This window comes from Phaseolus vulgaris, chromosome 8 (assembly GCF_051622355.1).
Source record: "Phaseolus vulgaris cultivar YP4 chromosome 8, ASM5162235v1, whole genome shotgun sequence".
Lineage (NCBI taxonomy): Eukaryota > Viridiplantae > Streptophyta > Magnoliopsida > Fabales > Fabaceae > Phaseolus > Phaseolus vulgaris.
Window position 1 is genome coordinate 6,584,762 of NC_143505.1, and position 12,175 is coordinate 6,596,936.

The 12,175-nt window shown below is 41.1% G+C and overlaps 2 protein-coding genes across 8 annotated transcripts in view; both read right to left on the minus strand.

Annotated features, from left to right (window-relative positions):
- The window catches only part of LOC137826729 (uncharacterized), a 79,676-nt gene that overhangs the window by 6,750 nt on the left and 60,751 nt on the right, over window positions 1-12,175 (minus strand). For 6 of the 7 annotated variants that reach the window (XM_090293538.1, XM_068632833.2, XM_068632828.2 and 3 more), the window contains 6 exons: window positions 11,277-12,083; window positions 10,364-11,113; window positions 9,415-10,242; window positions 6,472-7,212; window positions 5,512-6,342; window positions 4,367-4,431 (listed from right to left, as the gene is read on the minus strand). In XM_090293538.1, the coding sequence (XP_090149664.1) occupies window positions 4,414-4,431; window positions 5,512-6,342; window positions 6,472-7,212; window positions 9,415-10,242; window positions 10,364-11,113; window positions 11,277-12,083 (3,975 nt within the window). In that variant the 3' untranslated portion in view covers window positions 4,367-4,413. The remainder of the gene's footprint in view (window positions 1-4,366; window positions 4,432-5,511; window positions 6,343-6,471; window positions 7,213-9,414; window positions 10,243-10,363; window positions 11,114-11,276; window positions 12,084-12,175) is intronic. The other variant, XM_068632835.2, reaches the window with a different exon arrangement.
- LOC137823644 (uncharacterized) lies at window positions 1,375-4,360 on the minus strand. The gene has a single exon (XM_090293540.1). It carries the CDS (start codon window positions 3,567-3,569, stop codon window positions 1,482-1,484), a length of 2,088 nt encoding a protein of 695 aa, XP_090149666.1. The 5' UTR covers window positions 3,570-4,360; the 3' UTR covers window positions 1,375-1,481.

Below are 12,175 nucleotides of genomic sequence, written 5' to 3' on the forward strand. Positions count from 1 at the left end.
TGGCGCCCCTCGGCTCATAACGTATGTCGAACTCGGAGAGTTCGACCGACCATCCTATCATCCTCCCTGCAAGGTCCGGTTTAGATAAAATTTTAAAAATAGGGTAGTCGGTTCTTACAGTTATGGAGTGATTTTGGAAGTAGGGGCGCATCCGTCTTGCCGTGAGGACGAGTGCGAGGGCCACCTTCTCGATCATCTGATATCGGGTCTCGGCCGAGTGGAGGGTTCGGCTCACAAAGTATATGGGTCGCTCCTCGCCCTCGGCTTCCTGCACTAGGGCCGCGCTGACCGCTTCTTCCGAGACTGCTAGATATACCAGGATTGGGATGTTGGGTCTCGGCTTCTGGATGACGGCCTGGGATGTGAGGAATTCCTTAAATTTTTTGAAGATTTCCTCGCATTGGTCGTCCCAGATGAATTTTTTGCCTTTTCGGAGCAACTGAACGATCGGCCTCGTCTTCTCGGCCAGGCGGGGGACAAACCGAGAGAGGGCGGTCAGCCGCCCAAGGAGTTGTTGTACCTCCTTCACGGTGTTCGGGCTTCTCATGCTGAGTATGGCTTGACATTTGTCGGGGTTGGCCTCTATCCCCCGGTGGGTGAGCATGAAACCTAGGAACTTTCCTCCCTCTACCCCGAAAGTACATTTTTCGGGGTTGAGTTTCATGTTGACTCCCCTTAGAGCCTTGAAGACCTCGTCCAGATCCTTCAGATGTTGCTCGAACGAGTCGGACTTCACGACTATGTTGTCCACATAGACTTCTACCGCCCGGCTTATCAGACCCTTGAAAATTTTGTCCATGAGACGCTGGTAGGTCGCCCCGGCGTTCTTGAGGCCGAATGGCATGACCTCGTAGTAGTAGTTGGCATCGGCCGTCATGAAGGCCGTCTTCTCCTTGTCCCGCGGGTGCATGCTTATCTGGTTATAGCTAGAGTAAGCGTCCAGGAAGCTCATAATTTTGTGGCCGGCTGCCCCATCCACCAGTCGGTCAATGTTCGGGAGGGGGTAGGTGTCCTTCGGGCATGCGCTGTTGATGTTTCTGTAGTCGACGCACATCCTCCAGTTACCGTTAGGCTTGGTAACCATGACGACGTTGGCCAGCCATGTCGTGTATCGGGCCTCCCTTATGAATCCGACCGACAGGAGCTTGCCGGCCTCCTCCTTCGCTGCGAGTCGTTTTTCGTCTCCCAAGTCCCTCTTCTTTTGGGAGATCGGACGAGCTTCCTTAAATATGGACAGCCGATGGGTGATGACATCCGGACTTACTCCCGGCATGTCGGCCGGCGTCCATGCGAACATGTCGACATTCTTTTTTAGCGCGGCATGCATGACCTCGGCCTCGGCCGCCGCCAAGACTGTCCCCACAGCCGTGCTGTGCTCTTCGTCGAGGAGGGGGACTCTCCTCAGCTCCTCTCTTGCCTCTAGCCTTTCCTCGGTTGCCCGGGGATCAAGGTCTACTAGTGCCACGGTTGGCTGGGCCTCCCTAGGCTGGTCCTTCCTGGGGGAGCGGTCCTTTCGGGAGGACTTTCTCGCCCGAAGGGGAGAGGTGTCTGTCCTTAGAGGCTCCACCCAGAGGCTCTCGGCGTAGCACTCCCGTGCTTCTTTCTGGTCCACGTGGACCGTGAGAATGTCTCCTGTCTTCGAAGGGAATTTCATTGCGAGATGAGGGGTTGATACTATGGCCATCAGCCGGTTGATGGATGGTCGGCCGAGGAGGATGTTGTAGGAGGTGTTGGCGTCGATGACCAGGTACCGGATTTTGATGGTTCTGGTGTTCTTCCCCTCTCCGAAGGTGGTGTACAAGTCGATATACCCCTTGGTGGCCACCCTTTTTGCCCGAGAACCCTACCACGTGGTCGTCGTATGGCATCATCTCGGCCTCGGTCATTCTCATGGCCTTGAAAGTTTTCCAGTAGAGGATATCTACCGAACTTCCTTGGTTTACGAGGGTCTTCCTTATGGTGAATCGATCTATGTTGACCGCTATCACCATCGGGTCGTCCTGCTGGCGGTAGTCTACGCTCTTGAAGTCATCGTCCGTGAATGTGATGGGTGGCATTCTCGGTCGGAATGCCACAATGTTTACCTGATGTACTGCCCGGAGGTGCTTCTTTCGGGCGTTGTTCGTGCTTCCTCCCCCGGCGAAGCCGCCGGCTATAGTGTTGATAACCTCTCGGTTACCTCTCCTATCGGCCTCCCTGGGGGGATCGTCTCTTCGAGGGGGGTCGGCCCTTGCGGGTTGTCGGTCGCCTATGTTGTTTTGGTTTTCTCGGCCGCGGTGAGGTGACCTCGTCCGCCTGGGTGGATCCGCCCGGCCTGGTTGGTCTCGGCCATTCCTGACGAACCGGCAGAGATGCCCAGCCTGGATAAGTTCCTCTATCTTGTCCTTAAGGGCCTGACACTCGTCGGTTGAGTGTCCGGTGTTCTGGTGGTATCGACACTGCTTCCTTCGGTCGGCGTTATTTGGACTGGCCACCTTCCTTGGGGGAGGGATCAGCTCAGCGTTAAGGGCTTCGTCCAGAATCCTTCCCCGCTCGGCCGTTAGGGGTGTATATCTCGAGAAACGGATCGGTCGGTCTCGGTTTTCCCAGCGCCGGTCCGTTCTCTGTATCGGCCGCACCTGTCGGTCTTTTTCTTCCTTCCTCTCTCCGCCGGCCTCGGCACGGGCCTGGTTGCGGAACTCTCTTAGTTCCTCCAACTGCATGTACTTAGCGGCTCTCTTTCTCAGCTCGTCCAGGCTGTCGGCCGGCTGCATGCATAGGTTGTCGGCAAAGGGCCCCGGGCGCAGGGCCGTCAGCATGTGGTGCATGGCGACATCCGGACTCAGATTTCGGATGCTCATCGCCACTTTACTGAACCTATCCACGAAGGCTCTCAGCGACTCTCCCTTCTCCTGGCGGATGCCTACCAGGGCGATTGAGGTCAGATGGTGCGGCCGGCTAGTCGCGAATTGTGTTTCGAACTTTGCGACGAGCGTGGCAAAGCTATCTATGGAGTTGGGTGAGAGCTTGGTAAACCAACTAAGGGCTGCACCCTTCAAGGATGTGGGGAACACTCGGCACAAGACGGCGTCGTCCGAGGTATAGAGACTCATATGGGTGGTGTAGGCGTCCATATGCTCGTCCGGGTCGGTCGACCCGTCATATCGGTCTCGGTTGAAACCCTTCCACTTCTCAGGAAGTGGGACTTCGATGATGTTGTTTGTAAAGGGGTGACGGCGGTTCGGGTCGGCCGTCAGGGTCGTCCGGGTGGATCTGATTAGGCACGACTCGTCGCCCATTTCAGTCTCGCGGGGAGGGGGTCGGCCTCTCGTCCCCTCGGCCACATCCGGGTTGGGGGGAGAGGTGTAGGACTTGCCGACCACGTTCGTCGGTATGACAGAGGGTCCTCCCTCCCCCAGCTTCTTCCTCATATCTTCGTTTTCCCTGCGGAGAGCTTGCAGCTCTTGCTCATTTTTCTGAGCGGCCTCCTCGGCCTTTCTTCGCATCTCGGCCATCTCCCTCTGGAGAGACAGCAGCAGCATTGTTTGGTCGGCTTCAGTCATTCTTTCCATGCTTCTTGTCGAAACCATCTACTTTTTTCCTTCAGCTAGTTTCCCTCGGCCCCACGGTGGGCGCCAATTGTTCTTGCTAGGGAGATGGGACCTAGAGAACTATTGAAGTCTTCTTCTCCTTCCTTCGGTCGGGCAGATGACTGGGTGACGAACTGGGATTCTTCTCGTCCTCCTGCTTATCCTTCGGCACTCGGGACTCGGTCGTCGGGTGAACACCGGATGGTGGGGGTACCTGCGAAGGCACTCCGACGCTCAAGTCAGTAAAGCAGGTGGTTAGCTCTCAGGTAGGTGAACAGTAATAATGACATCCCTTACTCCTTGAAATGCGTGCTATTTATATTATTCTAGTGGGCCTACCTTGTTGGGCCCGTTTATCGAGGTGGATACCGCTTAGGGTTGCATTACCTAATTCCTGGTGATGGATTAGCTTCACTGATCTTGGTTTGAGCGTTAATTGTAATGGGGTTCGGCCATCGGCCAAATTCTCAGGGTGAGGATCGGCCATCGGCCAAGCACTCGTGGCCTTCGGCCGTCTTGGCTGAGTCTTCGACGGTCTCGGTCTCTCGGCCAAGTCTACAAAAGGTCTCGGACCCTCGGTCTTTCGGCCAAGTCCTCAAGGGGGTATCAGCCTTCGGTCACTCGGGCAGGTTGACTGGGCATCGGGCAGCCAGGTGGTCCCAGTCTCGCCCGGTACCGGTACAATATAAATGTACAAAAAAGAAATTATCAAACACTAGTAACATTTATATCCTAAAAGGGAAGTAAAAAGTGTAGTATGCATGTAATGCAGGAACACATATCTATCTTGTACTTACCAGACGCCTTTAGGAAGAAGAAGAACTTGAGATACTGATTACTGTTATTATGACTGATGGATTACCTGAATATATGAGAGAAAGTGAGTTGATAGGAAAAGCTATATATAAAAGATTCAGGTGGACTATAAGCTAAAAGATTTTATAAAGAAAAAACTTAGGCATAAGAAATGTTGAAACTTAACCTCAAAATGTGAATACATGTACAATTATAAACAACTTTCTTTCTCATTCAATCATATATATTCAGAAATGTACGTTACTATCCCCATAAATTTCTTGAGTTAGGAAGCAATTAGAATAAGGGTTTTAAAATGCAAACCACACCAACGAGAAGGGATTAAGAAGCATCTCTCACCAAGTGAATGAAGTTTTCATTTGAAGAAGGGTGAATAGGTGGGGGTAAGAGGTATGGGTTTGTTAGGTTCTATGAAGTTAGGAAGAGAAGACAGATGGAGAGAGAAGAGACAACATATCCTACATTATCCAATGATACCTACGAGGAATGGTCTAGACCGGTGATTGAAACCAACCCAGTACAAATGGCATGGCTAACAAAAAGTTTAGTTGGAAGGATACACAATCATCAACCCTTGAAAACATAGAAGAAAAAGTTTAGTCTTGACATAGTTTTTACTAAACATTCAAGATTAAGCCATATACACAAAAGAAGAGAAGGTATATGTCTTTCACCCAAAAAAGTTGCTGCCATGTTCAAACATAGAGTATATTAATTCCAAAAAGCTTCTCAAAATCATCCTACTACCAAACTGCTTCATCATCTTAGCTTCTACATAAGCGCATTACTATGTATCAAAAAAAATAAAAAATTCCATATCTGTACAATTACAGGTGCCGATATAATCGATTTCTTAGACAATTTGCAAACAAAATATTTGGCTTATATATTTGAGTGTCACCAAGAAATTAGGCTTCACTATGGAAAATGGAGAAGAAAAAGGAGAATGTAATAACGCGATATTCATGCCTCAAATAAGAAAGAATATCTTTTACTTTCATTTAAATTTTTTAATATAATATTGAAAACATTATTAAAAGTATTTTGTAGTAATATATGACATCATTGTAATAAAAAATGACAAATATAAAAAAATAACAATTCAATTGGGATGATGAATTCCTACCTGTTTGTGAAACAACTGCTGGATTGTTGCGTTGAGATCCCCGTGAAAGGTTAAATCAGAAGAATCATTCGATGTTTTAATTCCCAAAAGCATTGGCACTTTTATGACTCCTTCAGAGAAAGTTTCCATTTTAGGGCATTTAGCTACCATTACCTTTTTCAAATATGAGCACTGCAAAGTGGCATTCCCTGAACAAAACCTTACTAGACTTGGTAGGCAATTAAGCTCAATTGATCTTAGTCTTCCAAATACCATTTCCTCACAATCATCTTCATCTTCATTTTTTGCAATTTCTTTTATTGATTCACAATCCTCCACAACTAGGCTCTCCAGTTTCACCAAACTTTTGAGTGTTGCAAATGTGAATAAATACTCCATCCTTTCACACTTCCTCACAGATAACATTTGAAGATTAATGAAAGACACAGCAGACGAAACTAATTTTTCCACCAGAGGGCACTTGTTGAGCTTTAACATTTCAAGTTTTTGACAGTATGGTTGTACCCAAGGATGCTCTAAACCAATCCACTCTAACTCATTTAGTTCCAACAAGGATAATTGTTGCAATCTCACTAGTGCTGTGTCATGAACTTTAATCTTTTGAGAGGGAAATATCTCCTTCAGACCAAAGCATTTTTCTACCTCTAGATATTCTAAATTGGGTACCTTGTGAAAGAAATCAAAAGGCAAAGTCTCTTTCTCATTGTTATCATCCTCAAAGCACAAATAAAGATGACTTAACTTGTAAAGAAGGTCTTGTGGCACACGTGCATTGCTCAACAACATAATATTTTCCTCATTGAGTATCAAATTCTTCAGATTGGGAGAAGCCTAACAATTGAGGCCAAACAAATTCAAAAGAAAAATGCATAGTTGATATTAGATATAAGCTATAGAAGGAAAATATATAATGAAAAGAAGAGAAAGCACAAAAATGTAAAAATGCTAATGCTTCGTTACCAATATTTCAACCGAGAATAAAGGTTGTTGTAGCAGGCTAATTGGAGCCTCTATAACTCCTTCTTTCTCACCATCGTCAAAGTTTGATGTGAATAGCTTCAACTTAGGACAAAAAACCACTTTTAATGTATCTAGCAAGGGACATTCCATATGATGTTTTCCAGGATAAAAGCAACTCAAGACTGGCATACTCGAAAGAGTTAGAGAGGACAAATAAGGGAATTCAAACATTAGTGTCGTTCCATGTTCCATTCCATCTTCCTTTCCAACTATTTCTATTAATTTCTCACACTCATCTATATAAAGTTTCTCAAGCTTCTCAAGATTTTTAGCAGAGGATGAAGAGAACAGTGTTACCAAGTTTCCACAAGCACTGACAACCACTTCTTGCAAATATGGAAAACTGACAAATCCTCTAGGATTTTCCTTCCATAGACATTTCACATTTGGCAAGTTTTGTAAAATAAGCTTTTTCAAAGGACAAAGTATTCCCTTCTCACTCTCATCTATGTCAAATATTACTTGCACTGCGCCAGAACTATGCACATTCAATTCTTCTAAGTTATTTAAGTAAGGAAGTACATGAGAGGGAATTATAATATGTCTATTACATGCTGCATCAAATTCCAATTTATTGAAACTGCCAAAAAAGTTTTCCGAAATAACGGGTTTTTTGTGCTGAACTTTCGCCATCTCAAGATAATCGTCAAGAATCATGAGCTTTGAATAGTTGAAAAAACCCTAAAAGAAAAAAAAAACACAATGACAGGTTAATAGACAACTATACTTTACATTTAATTGAGATCACTTGGATTTATCTTTCATTGTTGAAATCTATATATATTTACATTATTAGTTGTGAAATATAAAATTATCTTATATTAAAGTTCATTTTTATTTTTTAGTTAAATTATGAGCTTATTGTCTACCTTTATTAGGTATGCCAACCATTTCTGATATAAAAAAGAGAGCAAAATAACAATAAAATATGGTTAACGGTTTTAGCGCGGATGAAATTAGGGATATTAAGGGGACCGCGGGTTTAACTACTTCATCTTTATCCAACTTAAAGGAGTGGATGTGGGGGGCATGTGGAAGGAGGAACCATATTAGGTTAGGTCGGAAGCAAAAAAACTGTTTGAAGAAATATTTTCTGCCACAAAGGATTACGGGATTAGATTTGGTGAAGTGGAGTTTAAATCTATATCCAGGGAGGATAATAGATTCTTAATAACTGGCTTTTCAGAGGAAGAAATAAAGGATGAAGAAATAAAGGAAGTGGTGTGGATTTGTGACACTCGAAGAAACGGGACCAGATGGTTTTAACCTTAATTTCATAAAGAATAACTGGGAAGTCTTGAAGAAAGATATTATTGAGGCGGTTAGACAATTCCAAGTTACGGGTAGAATCCCTAAAGGCGGCAATGCTTCTTTCATAACTCTTGTACCTAAGGTGAGAGACTCCCTTCAATTAGATCAGTATAGGCCTATTTCATTGCGTATAAGATTATCTCGAAGGTCCTAGCGAGTAGAATTAAGAAGGTTCTGTCATCGATTATTGATGAGAACCAGTCAGCTTTTTTAATTTTTTTCATGTTGATGGATGGAGGAGAACTGGGAGGTACTACGGGTGCTTTATTAGTGTTATCATTGCAAATTTCATGATGGAAGTCTGCTCTGTTTAAGGGGATGGCTTCCTGGACTAATTTGGTGTGGTGGTTTAGGGTACTACTATATTGTTGCATTTAGTACTGCCTTGTTCTGTTATGCAGGTGTGAGGTAAGCAAAGGTAGCCATACGGAGTCGCTAATGGTTTGGTAACAGGGCCAGAATATCTTTATGACAATACCATATTGTATCAGCTAAGTGGGCTCTAAATAGAAGTAATGGGATGGTGGAAATGTAATCTATATATGATGCAGCTTGGATGTTTATTTGTTCTGTGGTACGTGGGACTTTTTCCAAGCAGTTGAAGACTTTGTTTAGTTTGGCCTAGTCTATTTGGTCTTTTAGATGCGTCAATCTCCATGTACAGATACTTAGGCCATGGTTTTGCCCAACTTCTGTTATATTAGTTTTAGCTTTTTTACCTGTTATCTATTTGGTTTGTTTTTTTTAAGATGGGTTTTGTTTAAGGGTTGGGACACCCTAAAATATTTCTTTTAATTTATTTATTTTTTTGATAAAAAAAAATATTTTATGTATCCATGAATTAAAATTAATTATTTCAAAGATAAAGTTTATGATTGTGTTAGGTTGATTTCGTTGTATTTTTGTTTATTGTTTTCTTCACAAAGCCTTTTGATCAGAGAAAAACTTCAAAAAATGTGTCACGTATATATCACTAGTAAAATTACATTTGAGTAACAATAGAAGTAAGAAAGAATGTGTCCAAAAGGTTCTCTTCGGGTTTAGCAACATTCTTTTCAAAGAATAGCATTATGCAGGTGGTTGTCATTATAATTATAAGATTCATGTTACTCTTTTTGTGGTAATTAGTGAGTGGAAGGAAGGGAAAGGAAAAGGGAAATAGGAATGGAGTGGACCCTTTTGCTATTAAAGAAACTAATTTGTTGTTTTATCATTTTTATTAAATAAGTGATGTTTTCTTTATAATAAAATACAAACTAATTAATGTCCATAATTTTAGAATTAGTAAGAAAATATTTTATAACAAAAAAAGGAAAGGTAATAACTAATGTAATATTCATCTTCAGGAAAGAAGAATATATTTTGCTTTTATTTAATATTTTAATATATTGTTGAAAATAATATTATAAATATTTTGTAATAAGATATGATATTAATGTAGAAAACTCTATATAAAATAATAAATTAGTTATTGTTGTAAATAATATGAGGTTTTGGCTTAAACAAGGTCATATCATTAAAATTAGTTAGATATTAAAACATAACAGTTGAATTTGAGGAATGAAGTGCTACCTTTTGGTGAAACAACCTCTGAATCGTTATGTTGAGATTGCCGTCGAATGTTAAATCAAAATCCTTTGATGTTTGAATCCCCAATAAAGCTGGAGCTTTTATGACTCCTTCAGAGAAAGTTTCCATATTAGGACATTTAATTACCTTCACCGCTTCCAAACACGAAAATTGCAAAGTGGCATTCCCTGAATAAAAGCTCACTAGACTTCGTAAGCAATTTAGCTCAATCAATCTCAGTCCTCCAAATACCATCTCATCAAAACCATCTTCATCTTCACATTTTGCAATTTCTTTTATTGACTCACAGTCCATTATTTGTAAGTTCTCAAGTTTTACCAAACTTTTGAATGTTGCAAAGGTGAATAAATACTCCATCCTTTCACAGTTCATCACAAATAACCTTTTAAGATTAATGAAGGACACTGTAGACGAAACTAATTTTTCTACCTGAGGGCACTTGTGGAGATTTAACATTTCAAGCTTTTCAGAGTATGGTTGTACCCATGGATGCTCTAAACCTACCCACTCTAACTCATTTAGCTGAAACAAGTTTAATTCTTTCAATCTCACAAGTGTTGTGTCATGAACTTGAAGCTTTTGAGAGGGGAATATCTCCTTCAGACCAAAGCATTTTTGAACACGAAGAACTTCTAAATTGGGTACCTTGTGAAAGAAATCAAATGGCAAAGTACCTTTCTCATTGTTATCATCCTCAAAACTCAAATGAAGACCATTTAACTTGTGAAGAAGGTCTTGTGGCAAACGTGCATCGCTCAACAACATAATATTTTCCTCATTGAGTGCCAGAATCCTCAGGTTGGAAGAAGCCTAACAATTGATGCCAAACAAATTGAAAAGAAAAATATATAGTTGATATTAGATAGAAGCTATAGAAGGAAATGAAAAGAACAGAAAGCACAAAAGTGTAAAAATGTTAATGCTTCGTTACCAATATTTCAACCGAGAACAAAGGTTGTTGTACCGGGCTAATTGAAGCTTCTATAACTCCTTCTTTCTCACCATCGTCAAAGTTTGATGTGAATAGCTTTAACATAGGACAATATTTCACATTTAGCGAATATAATAAGGGACATTCCAAATGATGTTTTCCAGGATAAAAGCAACTTAAGATTGGCATACTCAAAAGAGTTAGAGAGGACAAATAAGGGAATTCAAACATTAGTGTCGTTCCATGTTCCATTCCATATTCTTTTTCAACTATTTCTACCAATTTCTCACACTTTTTTATTGTAAGTGTTTTAAGCTTCTCAAGATTTCTGGCTAGGGATGAATAGAATAATGTTACCAAGCTTCCACAACCAATGACAACCACTTCTTGCAAATAGGGAAAGTTGACAGTTCCTTCCAGGTTTTTCTTCCATACACATCTCAAATTTGGCAAGTCTTTTAAAGTAAGTTTTTTCAAACAAAAGATTATTCTCTTCGTCTTGATCTCAATATCATTAATGTCAAATATTATCTCCACTGCATCAGAACTATGCACATTCAATTCTTTTAAGTTCTTCAAGTGAGGAAGGACATGAGAGGGAATCAAAATATCTCTTTTACATGCTGCATCGAATTCCAATTTCTCTAAACAGTTAAAAAAATTATCTGGGAAAATAGGTTTGTTGTGCCGAACACCTTTCATCTCAGGATAATCAACAAGTCTTGCGCACTTTGAATATTCAAAAGAAACCTAGGAAAAGAAGAAAATGTCAAGAGTAAATGACATTCAATGATTAAATGTCGATATTAAAAGTCTCTATACATTGAGTACGTTTATTTAATGAAATCCTTTTGGTATATTATCAGTTACGAACCATTTGAATGAAATTAAAAATAAATATTTTAATGAATACCTGATCTGTGAAATGTTTCTGCAAGGTTGCACTCAAATCACCTTCCCAATACCACTTGTATTTGTCTTTGGTTGCAACATGTACTTTCACTAGGTTTGGAGTACTTTGGACTTCAGATAATTTTGACATTTGAGGGCATTCACTCACTACTAATTTTTCCAGTAGTGGGAATTTTAAGTCACACTCATTTGAGAAACACTTGAGATTTTGTAGAGACACCAATTCTAGTGACTCTAATAGTTTAAACTCAATCTCTTCTACTTTTTCTTCAACATTTTCTGCAACAATTTCCACAATCATTGGACATGAACTTACTTTCATCCTTTTGAGTTGAACCAAGGTTTTAGCAGTTGAGGTTGTCATTAAATTCCTCATCGTACAATTCACCACTTCTAAATATCTTAAGTAACTAAAAGATACCGAGGACGACGCTAGATTTCTCAATTTTTTACATCGTTGAATGATTAAGCTTTCTACCCTTTGAAGAAGCACGTCATGCTCAAAGCCAATCTCTTCAAGACCCCACATGCTATCTAAGCTCAACTTTTTAAGTTGCATAACAACACCTATTTTTTCACGTGAAATAAGACTTTCAGAAGCCCAAATCCTTTCCAAGTGACACAATCCCAATCTTAAAATTTTCAAATTGGGAAGTCTATGAAGAAACCAAAAGAGAATTTCACTATTATTCAATCCAATCAAGGTAAGTTCTTCTAGTTTGTGCATTCTGTGAACATTAGCAATGTATTTCTGCAACCACTCTACTACGTTCAAGCTTAATGACATATCTTCCAAGTTGTATATCACCTAAATAAATAAATAAACTTATTAGTATCAAAGTATACGTTTGAACCATAATGTATTATTTTGCTACAAGAAATAGAATACATAATCTCACA

What these genes read in the sequence shown, in the direction of transcription:
- LOC137823644 (XM_090293540.1), bottom strand. Translation starts at nt 3,569, where the DNA reads ATGGTTTCGACAAGAAGCATGGAAAGAATGACTGAAGCCGACCAAACA.